At 22.6% G+C, this 24,999-nt stretch overlaps 1 protein-coding gene and 1 long non-coding RNA gene across 6 annotated transcripts in view; one reads left to right on the forward strand and one right to left on the reverse strand.

Moving 5' to 3' along the window:
• LOC114128236 (potassium voltage-gated channel subfamily H member 8) overlaps nt 1–24,999 on the reverse strand; it is a 159,238-nt gene that overhangs the window by 94,071 nt on the left and 40,168 nt on the right. For all 4 annotated transcript variants that reach the window (XM_050199228.1, XM_050199227.1, XM_027992711.2 and 1 more), the window contains exon 4: nt 9,402–9,539. In XM_050199228.1, coding sequence (XP_050055185.1) covers nt 9,402–9,539 — 138 coding nt within the window. The remainder of the gene's footprint in view (nt 1–9,401; nt 9,540–24,999) is intronic.
• LOC126549605 (uncharacterized) lies at nt 224–23,251 on the forward strand. 2 transcript variants are annotated; one of them, XR_007603704.1, is made up of 3 exons: nt 224–315; nt 21,077–21,156; nt 23,165–23,251. It is a non-coding gene; the product is annotated as an uncharacterized LOC126549605 (long non-coding RNA). The 2 variants fall into 2 exon arrangements; XR_007603703.1 differs by lacking the exon at nt 224–315 and adding an exon at nt 502–628.

Below are 24,999 nucleotides of genomic sequence, written 5' to 3' on the forward strand. Positions count from 1 at the left end.
AAAACTCAGCCAAAACTTTATTCAACACTGTTTTATGTACTTTTGACAAATATTAAAACTTTATACGTTCAAAAGTCAAGTGTAACCGTCTGGTTTTGATTCATCTCTTGGTTTCTATGGAAACAGATGAAGTCCGTTTAACCTAAACACTGTCAGGTGTTAAACATTTGTATGTGACACGATCGACCATTGTTTCATTAAAGTCTTTAACTAACAATAAAATTACTATAATAATAACAATAATAATAATAGTAATAATAATAATGACATTTGCATATACAAATTTCGTGAATTGTTATTATGCTTGATTGGACGGTAAGTACCAACATTATTCAAAAACATAAAATTTACGTTAAAATAATGGTGCTACAAATAAAAAAATATATAACAGATATAACTGCCAAAGTATAATTAACTATGATAAAAAATGTCGTTCTAAATAATACTTTGTTTATATAAACACTATATTTAATATTTAGATAATATTTTAATATAGATTAAAACAAAAGTTTACATTACACAAATATATTGGTTATTAACAAAATAATAATGATACCACTATCATAAAAGAATCATTGTTAAATATTTAAATCAAAAATTGTAGCAGCTTACATGAACATGACAACAGGTAAATCAGTTTCTTAGGGTAAGTTAATCTATACATAATACACAGTAACCTAAAACTTGTTATTTAACAATAAAAAATCAATTGATTATGTAATGCGATAAGTAGTTGATAACTTCATATTGAACTTAAAAGTTTTAAACGTACAAGAATAGTTTATGATAATCAGCTTTATAAGACACTCACACAACTATTATAATAACGCTAGTTATTGTTATTCGACAGAACAGAGCAATAAATATAATATTACTGTTTAGTCAAAAATCACAAAACTTTTCAAACTATTATCGTTGAATCACTCGATAGTAAATATAATCTCGTATACTCTTTTGATTCATGAGGTAATAGACAAAAACAATGAGATATTAATCGGTACCGTTATTATTCGTGGACTTAGAAAATTTCAACTTCAGCGCATAAACGTCCACACACCAAACGATTCATCACTAAAATCCTCAAACGATTGAAAACTGCATGGTTTGTTAAATATAAAAAAATATATATTATACTATAGAACCATGGAGATCGTACACGTTTCGTATATTTTACGCAAGTGCGTTTTATTCATAGCTCACAAAATAACAAACAAGGGAAACGTATTGGATTTTGATTTCGTGTATAATATAATATAATGTAATGGATTCTATGCTACCAATTGGGTAAATACTGTAAATATTGACCAATACGTTCGTACAATCGAATACGTTATTGTCCCAGACATATTTCAAATCATATCACGTGTAAACGATTCGTTGAATTATGTATTATGAATTCAATAATATATACATATATGTATATTATATATATATATATATATTTAAGTTATCCTATTTATTAATCATTTTAAATTTAAAAAAAAAAATTCAAGTGAATTTATTACAATTATTCTGTATAAAGTTAATTAATTAATCCAAACTAAAAAATCGTATCATAGTCAATAAATTTATTTTAATTAAAAAAAAAAAATAAATAAAACTGATAAAATGGTGAATACGTCTACTAGATTTATATGTTTAAAAACTTCAAAATAAATTTTCACAGGATTAGGATATATTCCTGAAAATTGTCTATGTCATATTGAATTTGTAATATAATTAGTATTTTGTTAACTCATTAAATTGAACTAATTAATTAAAAGCATCGCATACAAGTTAAAATATAATAGTAAATAACAAAATATAGTAGAATGGTGGAATTAAGTTCATAGGATAAACAGCTTAAAATTAATCTAAATATTTTTTAAAGCTTCGATGTATATTAAAATTAATAAAATAAGCAATGACGATAATCATTAAGTATCTATAATTGGTATTGTAATTTTGATTAAATATCCAATTTTGTAAACAATTTGAATTAAAAAGATCTAATAATAATAAAAAAACGTTGATTATTTTTTATAATATTTTTTAATTTCTATAACAACAACATAAGTTCCAAAACGTATGTTATTATGTGAACATTTTTTTGACAATTCTGGGTAATTTACGAAAAAAAGTAAATGTATTATATCAAAAGTTGATGAAGTAAAACAACAACTTATCCATTTTTGATTTTTTTTTTTTTTTTTATTATTAATATTATTTTGTTATTTTTTCCAAATTACTAATAGAAATTCTTATCAAATTCACAAATTTGCTACCCGAAACTATCTTTGATTTTTCTTTTCTATAAAAATTACCCTAACATTAGAAAAAATATATTGTACACAAATACATATTATTTTGCTCCTTATCTAAATTATTATGTACTTGCATATGATTTTTGAGCATTACAAAATAGATAAAAATATTGATACACTATTGTATTAAATATTAATTCATATATAATAAATAATAATATATTCTATTTCAAAATGTATGACTAGACTAACATCAATAAAATTACGAGATAAAGTGATATTTTCTGCGTATTTAAGTAAACATAAAATCACATTTATCTTATCATTTTCGCATCCAACTGATATAGAAACATTTCATTACAATACATCAGATAATCATAAGATTAATACATTGCTATTTAATCTACATTATCCTCGTAAATGGTGTATAAAGAAATTTCAAAACAAATGAAACAATAAATTCCATTTTCTCCCATGCAATTATTAATCAAATAATTCATATATACATTTAGTGTTGATAACAAAACCTACCAAATCATTAAAATAATATCATACTTAATACCCAAAAACTTCATTGTAAGCAGCGTTGAATTAACGATTTATTGAAGCAGGTACATATAAATATAAGTTGGTTCCCTAGAAAAAAATTTGAGCCTAATATGAACTAAATAAAAAAGAAAAATACCTAAATCTATTATGATCAGAGCTTTAAATTTAATTCACCAAAAAAAAAAAAAAAAACCCCATCAAATATGCATATAATTATACACTCATAAATAATGAAATACCTACCAAGTACCAAAATTTCAAAATATATGAAACTACGTAAAATTAATTAAATTCACAATTTTAGTTAGTGCGTAATAGGTACCATTAAATTGTATTCATTAAGTATAACAAAATTATGTAAACAAGTTTGAACCATGTAAAATTATGTCCAAATATAATATAATAATGCTAAATAAATAAATATTTTACCAGTTATTTTAAATTGAAGTTTAATAAATTTAACTGTAAATTTGCACACAAATAATCGATCATAAAAATAATTATACATATTGAAATACTACACAGTAGCAGTACCTACTATATTTTTATAATCATAAATATTAACTGTAAAAACAAAACAAATCAAAAAACTATACATGATTAATAACCGAATTTTTATACCACAGTTTTAAATTTTCTTAGATAAGTAGGTCAAATTTCAAAAAATCTGCCATGAAAATAATCACCTATATAATAAAATATTTTTCCACGTGAAATTCGAGTCGTGTATCATAATAATAATCGTCAATTTTATACGTATCGTATTAAAAAAATATATATTATCGGTATTCTGAGACACCGAATTCGTCCGGGAAATAAAATACACAAATATAAAATATAACGCCGAGTATATTCATACTTTTGTTTGTGTACCTCGGTTCACGGGTATTTAGTTATCAGTGTACTTCACATTGTAGACAGATTTAAACAGAAATGGATAATTCGCCTGAGGTAGATTAGATACAACGCTTGATGTTTTTAGCTTAAGTGTAATAACTTCACGAGCAAAATCGGTTTATGTTTATCTACACCCGATAAAATTAACAACAAATATAATCAACACACATTTTTAACACGATCGAGTCTTTGATTCCATAAAATATTATTTGAAATAGTCACTTTATAAAAAAAAAAAGTTGTGACCACAGGTGAACTAATATTTTGTCTCTGAATTTTCTGGAATTTTGGGTCATTTTAGTGTGTCTATACAATTTCAAATTTAACTTCTAAAGTAGACAATTATGTTCTAATTTGTATGTTTATCATGGGTTAGCTCTGGAATTACTTATTAAATTATATATATTAAATTATTATTAAAATACTTATTAAATTATAATATATATAATTTAATAAGTAATTCCAGAGCTAACCCATGATAAACATACAAATTAGAACATAATTGTCTTCTTTAGAAGTTAAATTCCCAAATATTCTTTCTAGTACTTGCAGCTTTCATTACATATTATATAATGTTATTCTATATGGTCTATTAAAAATGAATAATATAAAAGGACATTTTATAAATTAAAAATCAACTCACTGTCATGCACTATTAAATGGATACAGATCAAAATAAATAATTATTACTTTTAAATTTTTATCAAAGTACACCTAAACTGTAATCAAACAATAAAAGATAATAAAAACAAATCCAATATAATTTTACAATGTAAATAATTATGATTAAGTATCGTATTTTTATACTTGGTAGCTCTGATCACTAAAATGGTCTGTAATAATATAAATAATATATTTATATACTTTAAAAGTTAAAATTATATTTTTTATTCTTAATAAAAAATTGCAAAATAAAATGGCATATGTAACACATATTATATAGCATATTTCCCAATTGTTAATTTTAAAATTTGTAACATAAATTACATTTATAATATATACTATAACAATTCACTATCCTCTTTAAATAACATAAAAATAATTTATATTATAAAATTCTAAGGAAAATAATGAAAATATTTATTAAATATTTTTTTTTATTGAAATAAAATCTAATTAAAAACTACTGATGGTATATTTTAGTGAAGCCCATTATCTTTTTGAAGATTAAATACAAATTAAAAAAATAAATAAAATAGTTAATCATAAAAAAATGAAGTGTATTTACTTACTCTTAAGCACCACCACCATGACAAAAGTTTACAAATTGCATTCGAGAAAATTACGCTTGAAAACTATTATGGATTTTAAATTTTATCTAGTACCTAATTTTACCATGAAATAATTTACATAAAAAAAAAATATATAATAATAATTTAAAAAACATAAATAAATTAAACTAGTCCATACATAATAATACAAGTTTCCACTTTCTATTTGTTAGGATATTATATTTAATGTAACTCCAGATTAATAACATTTATACAACGAAACTTTAACACAAATTCACAACACTAAAATGCAGAACATTTTAAGAAGAACTTAAATTACGACTATTTTGATTAATGAAATTTACATTTTACTAATTACTGAAACATTATAAAAACTAAATATCTTGCATTCACGTGGTTACAAAAGTCTTGAAACAGTTGACACAACTACCTTTTACTTATCTTCAATATTTATACTATAAAAATAAAATAAAACGTTATTTACAAATTTACAATGACATAAAAAATTATGTTTAAAAATTATAATGTTTAAATCATTTAATATTAGTTTTTACATATTCATTGAGCTATAGGTAGAAGCTATTTTTTGTAATTATTAATTCTGTATATTTTTTAACTTTTACTGTATTTAAAAAAATCATAACATGTTATTCTATGTAATTAAATAAAATATATTAATTTCAATTTTAGTAAGTACTTATTTTATTGTAGATGGTTAAAAATGTATGTATTAATTTTAGTTATTTATAGAACATATTTTATATTTATTGATTTTAGTGAATTGTATTACAAAATTTAAAAAAAGAAATATTAATGTGTTGAGCAGCATATTATAAATTAGTTACCTAAATTTGAAGGATATTGTGAATAATTAAATAAAAAGAATATTATAATTGTTTTTAATATTTTTTTTTTATTCATTTAGTTTGTAAAATAATTTTACTTTTGTTTTGATAAACTTTGTATAAAAGTATAGAATGTAAACTTAATTTATATACATTCATCATACAAAATAAAATAACTTTTATTTAAATTTTAATTAGTTAATTCCATGATTACTTGTCTATTAAATGATTTTAAATAATGATATTTTTCACATATATTTCAATAAAATAGATTTTGGTAATAAAGAAAGCTAATAATATTTACTGTAGTATATTTCACAAGAATTCAATTTTTAAACGTATTTAACATTTTTTTAATTCGTTATAAGTCATTATCATTTATTGTATAGATTATATGTTACAATTTTTTTTCGTGTAAAAATGTGATCAAAAAGAATTATTTTATACAAATATCGTGAATCGTAGTACTTTAAAAAGTTCATTTTTTCGATTTCTTAAGAGTGAAGAAATATTCCATAAAAAAAAAAAAACAGTGTGAAGAAATTCAAGCCAGCTCTTGATTTCAAACGAGCTTAGACTCAAACTCGCTTTTCAGATGAAACAATTTATCATTGTTTTCGAATTTAATATCACTACAGTAACTGACATCCGACCTAGTGTCACGCAACCAACTTAAATGTAAGAGTTATTTTTATTTTTATTTGAACAATTAATTTCATTGCATTAAGATTATCATCGCTCGGAAATTAAGATAAACAATACAATATTAACAATTCAACTACAAAAATTAAGATAAATCATTTAATAGGTTCAAAGCTTAAAACACTAACGTTATAATATGGCAAGTAAGTTTTGTTGTTTAAAACAAAATAAATCCCATTCAATTTATTGACTTTAAATTTCTATATTTCCAATGCTCTTTAAATTATGATAGTTTATAATCATGATAAACTGTATTATTTATAATTTTTATACATTAAGTGATCATGAAATTAATACAACACATTACGTGATATAAATTTGATTTTGTCATAGCAAGACAATTTTTTTTAACACATTCCATATACTATATCGATTTTATAAATTTTGATTTTTTTTAACACACCACTATGAGTAATAAAAATTAAAAAAAGAAAAAAGTCCATCTTCAATTATTACAGAACATTTTTCAAAAATTAAATAATGTGAATAATATGACCTAAAGAAAATTTATAAACCTTACGCTTAAAATAATAATTAGTGTATCTGGAGCTGTCCGTTAGCGCCCAATAAAAATGAATAAATTTATCAACCTTACAAAAAATCTCTCAAAAATGTTTACTACAAATTACTATTACCAACAGAATTATATTATAAATCTGATCGGATTAAAAGAGTATCTAACAAACTGGTAAGAACAGTATAAAAAATAAAAATTCTAAAACATAAAAACTAGTATAAAACTCACTTATCCTCCGTAATGGAATTTTATTTATTGAATGGTTATAAATTATTACCATACAATTTACATATATACGTTTTAATTGGATTAAAAATCTTTTATAAATGCATGGAGTTGATGAGTATTCATTTTTATAGCGTAAATTAATTTGATACTTATTTAATAGATTTTATAATAAATTAAAATTTAATCATCAAATCAATTTTTTGAACAAAAATATAAGAAAAAAAATATATTAGCTCTAAGTAGCCGTACTGATCACATTTTGGACGAAGTAGCTGATTACCCTATAAAATCCATTAATCTATTATTTAAATTACCTCCTCTGTAATACAATTCATGACGAAAACTAGTCTTTTAATTTCTACTCCTCTCTATTTGTTAAAAAAATAACTATTCACTTTTATTATTACAACTGTCGTATACCGTTGTCTTATAATCTCATTTTAATTTGCTAACAATTAAAACATTAAAAACAATGATACATAATATACCGTTGTGTGGAAACCCTACTCAATAACCTCCATCTTATGTTGTGTAATAGCTAAACTTAGTTACATAAATCTTTCTAGACATCTTATCTATATAACTACAATCTAAGATAAAAATAATGGGATAGATAAGTTTATTTAGATTTTTTATAAAATATATAATTTAAAAATATACACATTTTATTTTCAATATTTATTTTTAAACATATTTATAATTTAAACATAATTTATGCATATTATAACGAAAATAATAAAATTACTATAAATAAAGAACAGTTTTTTTTTTTTTTTTTATGAGAAATTTGTATTGTAGCCTATAGCCTATAGCCTGTCTCAGAAAATGGTCTATTAATAATTTATAAGATCAATGATCATCTTTATAATTTATCATATTGTATTAATATACATTATTTATTTATATTAAACTCGTATTTTTATTGTTAATATTTTTTATGTAACGAAAAAAATATAGAATCAACTAAATTGTGTTTTAAGAATAAGATGTAAAAAAGTAATCTTATTTATTTCTAAATAAAATCAATTTTATCTAACTTAACACATATTACATAGATATAGGTATTTAATTTTTTCATTACCTATCTACTTATAAGTATATTTTTTTTTATCACCTATCTATATCTAGACGATTTTTAAGTTCAGACATCTTATCTCAACTTTAATATAAATAAACTCTGAATACAACTCTTCATAAATCCAGTGATCCAACTGATGTATCGAACTATAAGTCCATCTTCATTCTTCCATATCCACCTAAACTTTTTGAATCTTTTTTAAATCACGGAATCAAGAAAAATCTCACACAATCTAATAAATATTAATAGTCAACGTAACTTTTATCATAGAAATAAACTAGTAGATTAGTCTTCATATTATACATACTAGATTTCAAAGTAAATTCCCAAGTTTAAACTATATTCACTGACTTAAGAAAATCCTTCAATACAATTAATAACAATTGTCTCCTGGCATCATACTTTATCACAGGAAGATGATATTATATCTCTAATATTGTTATCCCCTTTGGTATCATTATCATGCCATTTATGAAGCATACTTAGACCGTTTTAACATCCTCCTCTGCATTCTATTTGATGGCTTATTGTTAAATTGTATTTCTTTAGCAAGAATGATTTATTTTTCAATAATATTAAAATTCTGATTGACTCCGATTTAAAACTATCTTTCTTATTATTTATGTTATAAATGATATAGTTTATTGATAACTTCAGAAAAATAAAATAAAAATTAAAAAAAAATTTTCCCTCCATTTTTAAATATACCACATGATGTATATTTTTATTCTTGTTGATAAAATATTTTTTTTGCTTAATTTAAGTCACAAATAAATACTAATTACTTTCGTAGAAATACAAGTGTGTAAAAAAATAAAAACCACGACCAAGTATAAGTTAACATTTTAATTCTATTTCTTAAAATACTTTAAATGTTGTGAGTCTTAAATATACCTATCTTAAACATATCTTTAAATTTTAAAGAAAATAAATTTCCCAGCCAAATGCTCGTGGAAAATAAATATTTGTAGAGATGTTTTAAGCAGTTAACTCAACCGGAAACACCAATGGATACCTCGCTATATACATTTACATCAATAGTAGATAACTATAGTTCAAATCCCTTGGGATATTTTATGTATCTAAATATTGTACTACTACTGATATTACCTGGATCGTAGTCCATGCCCACGTGCATTTCTGCCATTTTCGTGTGCGTGATGTCTTTATGCGAAGCCAGGAACAACACCACTTCTCGTTTTTCATTTTTGATCGGCACAATGTCCAGCAAACACCAGAATGGAGATCCTAAACAAAGAGAACAAAATTGATTTCTAAGTACACGGCCAAATGTTATTTCCGTATCGAAACAGTCAAGCAGATGGTTCGAATTGACGGTAAATCCGGTGAATCATTTTCGTTAAACACATGCAAATATTTCATCACTACCGTTGTTCCATTTGAGTAAATCTTTGATAGTTTAGATGAGGTACCTTTATTATTTGTTTATTTCTCTGCTTCCGCACACATAATATGATACCAACAAAACAACATAACTTTGCACGACTATTTACTATACACTATAATGTATGTCTGAGAAAATAATTTTTGAAATTAAATTAATTTTTACATTTTTTTTTTTATATAATCTAGGAAAATGTATTAATCACGATAAATTAATTAGGTAAACATGATTGAGTCAATTAATCATCAGTGATTAAGTAATTAACTTTAAATATGTATTTTAAATAGCAAGTTTTCGATATTTAAAAAATGTATATAATTTATTATAATTACATTGTTTACACAAATATTAATTTAGAGTTTAAGGATACCACAATTGTTTAACTAAGAAATATTTAATAACCATAATCTATTGAATGATTTTTGATTGCAATCGTTTTTTATATTTTATTTGTGCACATATTTATAACACGAAAATGAGATGCGTTTGTAAATTACATAATATTATGTTGTTCCTTGGAGAATAATGTTTCAATAACCATAAAAAAACCATTGCAAAATTCTCTTTTTCCCCATTTGAATTAACATAATATTATGGTTAAGACATTTCCTCTAATAATAATAAAAAACTCAAAATCCTTAAAATAATTTAAATTATATTTGAATAAGTCAACGAGAAATATAGAGTCAAATATTTAAATAATTCTTCACTCAATGCAGATTTATCACTATGATATTATTTCTATCCCATTTATCTTTCGCTATTCGGAGGCCACTGAAAATCATTTTAGTAGGTAGTGAATTTGTAGCAAAAAAGACATTAGTTAATGAAAATTAAATATAATATTATACGGCGGAAACAAGTCATGTGTTAACAGAACAAATATTTTAGAACTATGAATTCAAAATAATATATTCCAACAAATTATTTAACAACCCTGTATGTATATTTTATACAGCTGTGTGATAAAAACAACTGAGATACATTTTATTGTGAAGATAAAAAAATAAAACATTAAGTTATTACTTCTTGTGGTTATCAATAAAAACGAATAAATACAGCTGAAAAGGCGGAAACATCTTTAAATTATTTCACTTTGTGTAAACGTCTGACTTTTATGCCATCAGTACCGCTGCTTATTACCATTATTATCATTTTTTTTTTCATCTTGATTTATTCAGTAAACAACAAAGCACGTTTCTAATGACTTTATCGTTCATTTACCAGTAAATCCCGTGTTAGCGACAGTGACGACGATGAGTACAAAATGTACACTGCGGATGCTGTTGTGTTTCTGTGCAATCACCACTGTACTTTCAATTTTATATTTTTTTTTTCTTCTAATTTTCAGTTCGCTTTTTATAGACAAGCGAAACGCTATTCACATTCCACGGAGACATAACCTTAGCGCGTTGATATGGAAGAAATTGTAGACCGTACACTTTTTTTATTTAATATTATTTTATTTTTTACAAAAATTGGAGCAATTAATTAGTGTGGTAGGCAACATTATATCAAAGAAAAGAAGGTAACAAAAACAAAGAAAATAAGTTCAATTATAAAAAAAAACTACCTATATATATCTCAATCTAAAAATTTCACAAAACCGTTGCCTAATTGACATTTTAATATTATTTTTTTTACTCTTGTATTTCATTAATTACCATTTCAAATATAGTATAAACCGATATAACTGTCCGATTATTTTTTTAAAACGTTATGATTATAAGATGTATATTGCGTATTGTTAACTATAAATTATATTATCAATACATTTTTTTAATTATTTATAAATTATAAAACAAAACATAGATAAATTGCACTGTATTGTCCGTGTTATACAGTTTACCGCTGATTAAATAGTTAAAAAATAATGGACAGGATTATTGAATGAAATTTGAATACAATAAAAATATTGTAAAAAGAGCAATGGTTAATCTTTTTAACAATTAGTAACTCTTCAACTAAATACTATGTAATAAACTTATGATAAATTTGTTAACATTTTTACGTATATTTTGGAGTTGAAAAGTATGTTTCCCATTTTATTAGCAGAAAATCGTAGACATATTTATATAGTCTTTGATACACTAATTTAACAATCTTGCTTATATCAATAAGACACTTCATAAACAGTGGTTTAAAATACACATATTATATAAATGTTAAAATTAACATAATTTATGTTTGAATATAATATAATATTGTAAATTTATAATAAATAACTAGGTACTAGTATGACTTTGAGAAGGGTTTAACATATCTTTATAAAGATGTATAAAGCTCTAATACACTGTATTCAAGAGAAAATCATTTACACGACATTAATTTTTGTGCAATACAAAGAGTAAATACGTGATAATAAAAAAAATATTTTTCGTTTCCATTACCTAACCTTTCCATTACAACAAAATATTTTAATTCGAAATCACATTCGTATTTAGAATATTAACAATGATATTAAAATAAATAAGATATTTAATAATATTTATTTTGATCTTAATATAAATTTCTTAAAGTTCATCAACTCCTTCGAAATAAAATATAAAATATTTATAATCTAAAACTACCTTATCAAATGTTTTTGAATTATTAAAAGATTGAAAGTAGTTTTTAGGGCAATTCAATCCTTACTTATTATATATTACATAGTATACTTATAACATAACAGTAGGTTCCTACCAAAATCAAGTGAGCTATTTAACAGAACATTTTTCCTAAATATATTATAATACGTTTTTGTATTATACTTTTAAGTATATCTTTTTATTATAAAGTAGTAATGAAGATTTAGTATTTACTGTACCTATATTGTTATAAAATTAAAAATATAGAAAAATTAATCGTATGACTTATTATAATGTATTTAATTTAATTTGATACTTGCAATATTGTTATTATTTAATTCTTATTAATAATATATTATAATAAAATATTTTAATATTTTAAAAGTCAAGTGTGTTAAATACTTCTTAATTCGATTATTCTTTAAATGTTTCTTATTTGATTGTTTATAAACATTATTATAATAATATGGCAAATAAATTGAAAAATAAGTATCTATAACTTGAATAGTACCTACAAAACAACTAAAAAAGTTTTATTAAAACCTGTGATATGCGAAAAATGTAGAAAACAATTAATGTTTGATTAGGTTCGATGCAATTATAATCTTAGAATCATTTTTAACAGATTGGCCACCAACTTTTAAAATATTCGAATTAAGTATATTACACAAGTAGCGTTAATTAATATTCAATTAGATGATTCGTTTATAATAATAATAATAATAATAATGATATTATTTCATCAAATAATATTTAACATTAAATAAAAGCATAAAATAAGTTTACCAATAAACTTAGCTTATGTTTGCAGTAAGTTCAAATAAAGCTAAATAAGAGGTCAAATATGAATAACATAATTTTCTGAAGAAAATATAAAAGTTATACAAAAAATAATAATATTTAGGTTAACATAATTAATTATACATTAAATTATACTAAAACATTATCTGAGTTTAACTTTTTAATATAATTTGTTAGCATTTTCCTAATGTTAAATTTTTTTTTAAATCAATATTTCATTTTTTCAAATTGTTTGTAAACTTTTATAATATTTAAAATGATATTATTTTTTAAACGTGTATTACATTTATGTTGTGTCATAAGTAGTCTAAGAAACTAATATCTACTTTTAACATATTAGGTATATAAACTGTAAAGTAACATTGTTATAGTAAATAGTTTTTAAATTAAGAACATCATTAAAATACTTATATAAATATTATTTCTAGGGTAAAACATAGCCTTCTTAAGTATAATTTTAAGCCTACGTATTACCCAACAAACAATTTATAAAAGGATTTTATTGTTCTTAATTTAAATATATATTCCATTAAACATAAGTATCATTACTATATTGATTTTTGCTTTATAAATTGTTTAAAATGAGCAATTATTTCTACAACAATAAGAAAACAATTCGTTTCTTTAATTTGTCAATTGTCAGTAGACGCTGTCTATAAAGTAAAAATAACAATGATATTCGACATTCATATTCGGTATCTCAATTAATATAAAAAAAAAATTACAAAAAGTTTTTTTTTTTTATATAGATGAGTAAAAATATGATTTTAGATGAGGAAATTGTTCATGAGGTCTCCGTTATGATATCGGTCTAATTCTACTCAACTCGACAATTTTAAAATGGGAATGTTTAGTTTCTGGGGTTTTTACTTAAAATATTATTGTATATTAGATATGCTCTGTGTAATTAAGATTTATCCCATTTCACCAACATCCAACGTGCGATATTCTTATATGTAAAAGATTTTAAAAATTTAAATCACATAATAGGAAAAAAATAATATTTGTGAATGCAACAACAAAAATTTGAACAATAAATTGATGAGTATTTTTATTGTATTATAACTTTTTTATTTTATTTTGTTTCCTATATTTTTTTTTCCAGAATGATTGAAATAATCAAAAGATAAAAGTACGTATGCATTTTCAAACTATAGCTGAATAATAAATTACGAACTGTTATTTTTTTTTTAATCATTATACTTGTATAGTGATTTATTTATCACTTACTAAAAACGAATTTTTTTTTATTTAATAAAAATAAAATTTGATTCATTTTTGTTAAATTTTGTTCTTATATATAATATTATTAGATTGTAATTCAAAAATAATATATCATCCTATAATCGTAAACTTTAATATTGATAATGGTAAACTGATTTTTAAGCCCTAATTTAGTACTTTGATTCTTATTGTCATTTTAGAAACTTTTTAATAAATACTTGAGTCATATCAATAGGTATTAATATTTATACTGAATAACCATTTTGAATTTCAAAACTCTTAAAATTGCATTGTCTGAGAGTATATAAAGCTGTTTGTGATTTATTTTCTTTGTATAGAAAATCTTCGTTAGCTGCTATGGGTCAATTTACACACCCTTACTGCAGTTTGTAGCTTTAAAAGTTGTCTTTTTTTATAATACACGCTTTATTGACCGCTTAACCTCAAACTGGTCCACGACAGAAAATACTTTATAATGAACCCTTGCATCCCCACATTTGGTGTGTTTCACGTTAATCCTTATATTCATTTGTCCTAAATATTTAGGTTACACACCCTACTCAAAATTGGATTACGTTAAATAAAGTACGTTGGACAGAATTACGGAAAAATAGTTTGAAAATTACAGGAAACCGTGTTATTTTTAAGTAATAACTTTAATAATTCAGTTAGTATCACGGTTGAAAAATCATAAATTCTTTGTGTTTTAGGTGAAATGTTCTACTAAAAATATAATATATGGTATCACGAGACATAATTATTTTTGTTTTATAAAAAATAAAATATTTTAAAATTTTTTCTTAAAAAATGTTGTTTAAGAGATAAAATATTTTAAGTAGATAGAAAATATACATACATTTTTAATTTGAAAATTTCAAGTACTATGATTTATTATAATGTGCTTTTTGAGAAATCCGTTAAATTTGAATTTATCATTATTTACTAATAATAATTCCAGGCTATTGAAATTTAACCACTATTATTTAGTACAAAAGTGCATTATTTAAAATATTTTATCTGATAAATGGTATAGTGGGATAATCCTATTTTATCTAAACCTTATTTTAATCTTATTCTCCTAATAAAAAATACATCACAGTTTCGCTAAGTTTTATTACTAAAAAATGATTCTTCGGAAAAAACGTCAGTCAATGTAAAACTCATCCATCGCTTACAGTTATTTTATTTTTATTTTACCTTATAAAAAAATTTTAAATAATATATGAATTTACATTTTTTTTTTAAATTATTTTTATCTATTATTACATAATATACATGGTTCACGAATATTTATCTAATTTAGAGTTGTTAAGGAAGATAATCAACTATTGTGTGTTGTTAGTTTTAAATGTTTCCGACAAAATACTGCATATTTCAGCTTCTTGTCTCTCATTCTCATATAAACGACATTCAGTTATAACTTGTTTCACTATAAGGAAAACGAAGTTTCAGCAAGTGCTACAAATAGATAGTTGTTTATTAGGCATTGGTATATTAGCAACGTGTGTCCAATACTTTTTCTGTTTATGAAAGTTAATGTTTTAATGTTAATGTGTTAACCTGTTATTATGGCTTTTAAATTGATTTAATTTATACGTTTCTTATACCTAGCAGATACAATATATTATTGGAGATAACTTTGATTTTTGCTCTAACGTTATGTAATGCGAAGTCAATTAAAATATTACGTAGTTTTTCGTTATAGTTATCTTAAAATGAATTAGTTACAAATTAATAGAAAAAAAAAAATTTAAATTAAATCTTAAATATTTTCTATAATACTATATTTATTAAATATATAATACTTCAGAATATTAAATTAAAAATGTGAATCATCAATAACGTATTTACGTTTATATTTATAAACGTACTAAGCTTTTAATTAAAAATTAGAACGAATACCTAAAATAATTTATTTAGGTGTTTAAAATTATCAACAAAAAAAAAACATTTTTTCAAAAACAAAAGTAAAGTGATAAAATAAAAAAAAGTTAATTAAGGTGTAAAGAAATGCTTCTGTTACAAGAATATTTTCGACTAATAAAATACTATTTTAATATATACAGCGATATCAGTATTAACTTTTCACCGAAAATTTAGTGTTGTGTTCAATCAATGTGGCATTAATGCCCCGCGTATTCTTTGTTTAATTTAGTTAAAAGTTTTTAACGTAAATTATTCCATGATCTAAAATGCATGGTTTTTATATAAACAACTTAAAAAAAAATTATCGTTAGTCCATTAAATCATAATAATTATGTCAAACAAAGCATGCATTTGCAGCAGTAATCCATGTGGGCAAAAAAAAAAAATATTATACTTTCAAAATTTATTTTATTAGCTTAACCTATTGGGGTAACATATAAAAGCGCACCTCAATATATTCTAATAGAATATTATTTTATAAACGATTTTTTTTAGATTTTACTTTAAACTTTAAAGGGATATAATATACTAAAATTGTAATTTATAAATTATTATTATTTTATAATTTATTTACGGTATACATATAATTGTTATTTATTCCCAAAACCATCGTGATGTAAACATAATAAAATAGTTTTAACGTTCTCGTAAAAGTTACATTGATTGTTGTTTAATAGCAAAAGTAAGTTTATACAACTGAAATGTCGGTTTCAGGTATCTTTTAACCGTTATCACTTAATGTGCTGGTAATATATTTACAATACCAACAAATTTTAAAAATCTGAACATTATAAGCGGAATCCCAAGTTCCATTTCCCTTGTTTTCCATTTCCCAAGTCGATAGTCATGTATTTTTATTATGCATTTGAAGGCAGTGATAAAATATATCATCATAATATTCGAAAAACGCTTACGATCGGAAATAATCAAAACTGTGTGATACACATAAATTATTACGATAGGTGCATACATGTTATTATTTACACATTGTTATCTAATTTTATATGTGTTTCTGAATAATTTTAAAATTTCGATTAGAATAAACACAGATTTTAAAGTAAAAGTAGTTTTGGATAAATCTATTGAACTGTCTTGTTAATAATTCTAGTGTATTTTTAAAAATCATAGATACGTGATTATACTCTGTTGATTGATTGGTTACTTAATATAAGTTGGTGAATGAACACCCAGACTAGATATGTAGTTTTTTTTTTCATAAAATCAACAAATTTTACCTATGCAATAAACATAATACCGTATTCATACAAAACAACAATATTATTTCATATTAACATATTCTTACGATTATGATAATTTTGTAAGTAAATTCATTTTCACGACTTATCCCTAAATTATTTTGATAATTGTAACATAAATCATTTATGTACTCCAGTTATATTATATTATACGATACAAAGTTATTAATTTTAATAATTTTATGTACTAATGTACAATAATTTCTTGTTAAAAGCATATTTCTTTCTAAATAAGAAGATTCAAATGTTTTTTTATTAAAGCTGTAACTTTAAATGGTAAATTCAATTTATTCATAAGTTAAATAAATTCAAAGTACAAAAACAGCTGCGACCCAGGCGCATTTTCAAGGAGTAACTTATTAGTTTAAAAATATTTGTAGTGAAATCACGCATGATATAATATATTTATCATAATTTTTTTTAAATCACTACTTTTCTTTATAAATTAAAAGTCAAACTAATACTAATCATCTTAATTTATCAACCCTTTCAATATATTTTAAAACTTCAATGTAAATAAATACTCGTAGTAATTAAATTTTGAAAGTTAATGAATAAGATTTTATACAAATAGTAAACAAAACGAAGGTTTTAGACTTTATACAAATCAATTATTTCCATATTTTTTTTTTTTTGCGTCAAATTTTCATTGGAAATTACTATATATAAAATAAGAAATAATTTTATCGTTTTTATGAAAATAAACAATCAATCAACAGTAAAGAGGGTATATTATACTGAATAAATATTATAATAAATTAATATATTTTGTTAAAATAGAAAAAAAATACATACTAAAGTTATATAAATAATATATTTTTTTTAAATATTTATCATATAATATAGTAATTAATGCGTTTTCTGTTATATTAAATGTAAGAGATGTATATGTTTGGTTGTTACTATTGTATTAAAGAAAAAATCCATCTACTATTGAAGCTTCACAAAAAAATAATATTTAATTTTAAAAGTATACACACAAGTAATATTAAAATAATTTAAATGAGCATTTTTTTTAACTATTCGTAAATAATTAAGTTAACATAAGTGTTTCAAATTCAAGAAACTTCAAAGCCATTACTCTTAAGAATCTCTAACCACATTCAATCATAATTATATTACTTTTATAATAAAAACTTTACATTCTTCGTTGAATAATTCTTTGAGTATAATAAATTATAAAGAATTTTATTTAATCTTAAAACTGAGAGCAAACCATTCTAATACAAACAAAAAATTAAACATATAAAAATATTTAAAAGATTCATTTTAAAATATTTAAAATTTTTAATTGCAAAACAAAGGTTGGATATTGATGAATATTATACTTATCTAGTAAATAAATAAATAATTATTAAGCGACTTGTAGATATTATTAAGTAAAATATTAATAATGTATAAAAAGAGGTATTTGTAAATATTATATAATAATATCTTCCATTTTAATAATTGTTTATTAAACGTATGAACCTTATTTAGTAAATAAGGTTTTCAAAAATAACAACGCTATATAACAATTTGTTTCAAGAATGTATAACTATGTTCCAAGAAATGGTAATTAAAACTATTCAAAGTAGTACTTAGAAAATTAAATTCTAGAAATTGTAAATTGAGCTATTGAGGTAAAGGTTGAACAACACAATGTCATATTAGGTATAAAACTAATATTTTCATCGATTATTTTAATTCTAAAAAACAATTATATCATAATATTATATTCGTTACGTTATAAAAATATCAAAACAAATATTTTAAATTTTAGTTATTGACATATTTTTTACTAATTGTTATTAATAACATCTTTAACATAACAAAATAATTTATTTAAGGTTTTTTCTTTTGTTTTTCTATAAATACAGTTATTGTTAAAGTTATTTAACTTAAATGGAGTGCTAAAAACGATAACATAGTACTAAAACGGGCAAGCATTGACTAAACACGTGCTGAGTTAACTGACTGACAGAAAAATTTATCGAAAATAACAAAACAACATTTCAGTCTTCAGTCCACGGAAACTAGATTATCTGCATGCGATCTTGAAATATTTAAAAATTATTTTATAAATATTAACCCCACATAAAATCGTTACTGTTTTAGGACGAAAGCGAGCAGATAAAAAAAACATTGGTATTAACTTAACAATAAAGTGAATTTTCTTTAACAAATAAGAGTCCTTTTTGGGATAGTGAATAATATTATAAAATAAACAAAACATTTAAATATATTATTTTTTTTAAATTTCATAATCTATTATTTTCTATAAAACAAAAAAATAATCGGATAAATGTAAGCATAAGAGCCAAGGTTTTATCCAAAAAAAAAAAAAAAATTAAAACTTTGACCATATTCTGGTTAGCCAAAATCCGATTTGATCTTTTTTGATTTTGGCGATTTATCATTTCTTTCAATTTTAAAGATAGCCCCTCAACTAGAGTATCAGCACTTTATTTTATTGAAAGACAAGTTTATATCCCCTCTCCACCTCCAGTTGACTAGAGAAAATTTGATTTATTTTATCCTATACTATAATAATATGAGAAGCATGTAAATAAGATCTTCTGAATAAAAAAAAATACATACTATATGTTAATATTTGATTGAAAACAAATCAAACATTTTCCAATTCAACTGGTAAACCTAATTTATCGTTAACACATGCAATATTTTTTTTCAATATATACAAAAATACTTTTACATATAATTCTATGGTGTAACTCTCAAACGATTACGAGGTATGACTAAAATAAAATACATAACATAACTTTACATAGTAAATGAAACTAATTGTTTTATATTTATATACAATTTATACTTGACTATACACATTTATATTAGCTGATACAACATAATTTAATTGTATTACATATAATAACTTAAATGTGTAAATATTGTTTTAATTTAAACTTATTTAATGTAATTAATAAATCAACCAAAAAAAATACTCGGGAACATATTTAATAATATTAAAAAAAAAAAAAGATTGACTAAAAATTGCATATTATGAAAATATATTTTTTCCATAATGGTCATATTAATATACAAACATACACAATAAAATAATTTATATATAATCCATTATTAACTTAATTTCACATCTTGATGTGTTACCAATTTGTTTGCTTGTTTATTAAGTTTTTTATATTTTTAAAAATTATTTTTTTTTTTTTTTTTTAATCTTTTAAGATTTGTGGGGTTTAGTATAAACATTATTTTCGTTTTATAAGCACTTGCAGTTAATTAAACTATGTTAACAACAATAAAAAAATTTAGACATCTTGGAATATATTCTTGGAATCGATTTTTTTAAGTAATTGACTTATTATTGATTCTCAATAATTAAAAATAAAACACAATACCTACATACTCGTTTAATGTGAGCAAAATAAATACACAAATACTATTTCCCTTTATTCGTGTATGGATCTAATAATTTAACGTTATTTAATTGGTTAAAAAAATATAATACATTTACTGTTTCTCACCAATGGTAGTTAACAAAATTAATATGTACCTATATTATACATATAATATGATATTGGGTAAAATTCAAGCCCAGTGTAGGAATTCAGTTGAAAATTGTTATATTAAAGAAGTATATATTTCCAGGTCAGAAAATATGTGTTAAAAGAGGTTGATGATAACATTCCAAAACCATCGGTTGAATACAATTGGTACAAATACACAAGGTAACCCTTCTCAAGATTATCCATGGACATGTGCAACATTTTTTGCATGCTAAATTGAACTTAACGAATATATGAAAAGAACTATTTTTATCAAAAATATGTTTTTCAATATTTCAATCACAAAAACGTATAACATAACATTTTTGACATGCATTAAATATATGTTTATATTCCATCAAAATTAGATAAGGGTACTTTACTTTATTTTACTAACCAATATTGTATTGTAAAAAATGTGATGAAGTAATGAAGAATATTGTATATCAAAACTATAATATATTATTTTAATTCATAATTTAGATTAAAAATTGACCATTTTTTTGTTCAACAACATTCTACTTTTATTCGTCCAATACCGATAGGAAACTATTGAGTATTATACCTAACTAATAATTGCTTTTATGCCGTTAGAGTTCCATTCATTTATATGATTGAAGTTGATACATGAGTTTACAAGGTATATAACTACATTAAAGTTAGCTATCATTTATAATGCCTTCGAGGATAAGTAAATAATTTAATATTAAAGGAGAGCAATAATATTATAAAGTTTAGTTTATGTTGGAAAATTATAAATTACTACCTAGGTAGCAGGTTAGTCCTTTGTAATTTTCCTTAAAATAGAGTTTATAGATCGTAAAAAGTTATTAACTATTTTGGACATAAAAATTACTTTAATTATTACTTGGTACACATCATAATATACATGAAACATAAACAGTTTGTTTTGTAAAAAGTATACAAATATATAATATTTATAGACTTTGACTTAAAAGAGATTTTTCATCTGTCATCGCGTTATTAAGCAAAAAGTAGAGATCATAAAACCGTTTATTATAATAATTTTCAATAAACAGTTTGGTTAATAGGTTTATCTATAGGAATTTAAAAATATCAAAAACCAAATAGAAATTTTTTTTCAAAACGTTTAGGATTAACATTGTGACAAATTCAACAAAATCATAACAAAAAATTTTTAATTTATTTTATAGCTGATATTCTTGATAAACGTTCATACTATTGTAACTGTAATACAAGTTATAACATAAGATAGAAATTATAGTATAATATGATATTATGTAAGGTTAAGTCTAAAACAATTTATGAGAAAGACACAACCATTTTGATTTGATTTTTTTTCTAAAATATATATAGGTACAAACTGAAAAATTTGTCACAAATAAAAAAAATATCAAAATTGAAATAATTACTAATGATAGTGTAAATTATCCTTAAAAATAAGATTTGATACACCGTTACTGTTTATAAAATCTTTGGTATTCATTTATAAATTTAATTTTAATACGTACATTTTAAAGAATTAGTCAGTGATATTGTAAGTACTCATAATACCTATAACTAAACTGTATAACCAATTTCCCGTTTATATATATATATATATTTCTTATTTTCCTGTTTTTTTTTTTTTAATAACTATACATTTTATACTCTTTATTGTATATTTCTGTACCAATATCATTATTGAATTATAATATTGAATTTATATTGAATTTTTTAATTTAAACTTTGTATAAACATTTAATTTGACAATTAGGTATTAGCGAAAGACGTACGTATTTAAAATTTAATAAACAATTGAAAATATACAGTTAGTGTATAATGAAACACTAAATTTGAAAATAAAAATAAGATATATAAAAATGTGTTTTAAATCATTTACTAACATTTAAATGTCCCTTAACTGTTAAGTTGTCCTTTTTTTGCTTTATATACTCAAAACAAACTAATAAACAGTACACAAGTGCACAAAAATGTAACAAACCCTCAGAGTTGATCAAATTTCATTTCCATAAAAGGTCTATGTAATATTCTGCAATAAAATCTTTGTCTCAAATTATTCTTATTAAAACTACGCTATTGTATATGTGTGGTTTATAAACGCTCTTAATAAATTCGAGAAGAAATAAAGGGAAACATTCTCCTATTACTCTTGAAAGCAAAAATATAAGTAAATAAAAACAATACTTACAATGTATTTTTTTTCTAGACACACACAAACATATATATCACCATCCCATCACAAAAGAACCTAGCTTCTAAAGTTTTAATGGCATGGAAAAAAAATTTAAGACAGAAAAAATGCGATGGGTTACGTTTTATTGTTGTATCAGCGAAGAAAAATAGCGCAAACACCTATTAAAACAAAAACTAGGTATAAAATCGGTTAGTTTGTTACATCGATCATTAGTAAAACCAATAACGAAAACAGATAAAAATAGCTATATTTTAATGTCCAAATCACCGTATTTCAGTGTAAGTCTCTACAGAGCCTCGACAAAATCGTATACTATTACATGGATGTTTAATAGAAAACTAGCAAAGCAATTTCATGTACTGAAAATTTGAATCATCTGTGGCGAAGGATAAATAAGTTTTGAAAGGGATTTAGAGAAAAGTTTTTCTATCACACAGTAATTGGTTTATAGTGAGTGAAATGTGCTTTCGTGATGGCTTAAAAGATATTCACAACGGTTGCCTCGAATTGTCTTCAACTTTATGTAGATATACATGTATATTATATTCTTCTAATATTCAATGGTACTTATTCAGTGGATAATGGTAAATATTACAAAAGGGATACCTATTCAAAACTTTTTTATTGTCATTATATTGATGTAAAGGAATATTATGACTTAATATAGTCGCAAAAAGTTCAAATAACGAAAATGAAGATTTACGATATCTGTGCACTTGATCTCATGGGATATTCAATTTTTATTTCACATATTAAAAGAATCTTATTTTTATCAATATTTCTTTTACAATAGGCCAACAAGTTGAAAATAAAAGAAATATATAAAAGCATCTGTGTCTTAAATTTTTATATTCACATATTTCTGATATTTTGATATTAAAACATATTATTTTATGATACAATTAGAAAGTATTATTTTAGTTGACAATATTTTAATTTTATAACAGAAATAAGATACTTCCCTATATAATATGTTTGGAAACCATTCAATGTTAATTATATTATTTAATAATGTAAAATTAGGTTTTTTCCACTCCGTTGACTTATTCTTATAATATACTTGAAGAATGCATAGAAAAGCCATCATAAATGGTATTAAGTACTCACTATCAAAGAAAGATAAACATAAAATATCATATTAGCTTAAAAAATAGCATAAGAAAAAATAAAAACCAATTACGCAATAAAATCACCATTCCCTAATTCCTACAAATGAACTCTTCTGATAACATTGATTAAATGTTTAATTTGAACAACCATACTATTTTTGGCTAATACTAAATGTATAGTATTAAGCTTGAAATAAAAAAACCATCAATTTAAAGTTCACGGCAGCTAAATTCTAAAACAAATGATTTAGCAACTAAAATTATTTATTTATTATTATGACCATATGAATTTAAAGCATGTTTTTTATAATATAAGTATCGGGAGATATGATTAATGAGGAGATGGTTTCAAGCAATACCGTAAATTATACCCATGATACTTAGGATGCTGAATATGTTCACTATGTTGGATAATGATAAACAATTATTATGACCAAGATAAATATTATGTTTTGGAACCTACGATAAATACAATCTTTATTTATAGCCATATACAATTATGAAATTTATTAATGAATAAACAGCAGCAATTTAAAGTTACAAATGCTAAAATTTGTAAACAATATAAATTTAAACTTATGAATTATATATCATAAGCTTAATAATTAATATAATCAAATAATCTATTATATTATCAATATTATCTAGTCACAAGAATTATTACTTAGTGTTTATTTACGATATTATCAAAAAAAAAAAAAAATATATATATACGGATTTATTTTATTATTTATAATT

The sequence above is a fragment of the Aphis gossypii genome, chromosome 2 (genome assembly GCF_020184175.1).
Source record: "Aphis gossypii isolate Hap1 chromosome 2, ASM2018417v2, whole genome shotgun sequence".
NCBI classification, from domain to species: Eukaryota; Metazoa; Arthropoda; class Insecta; order Hemiptera; family Aphididae; genus Aphis; species Aphis gossypii.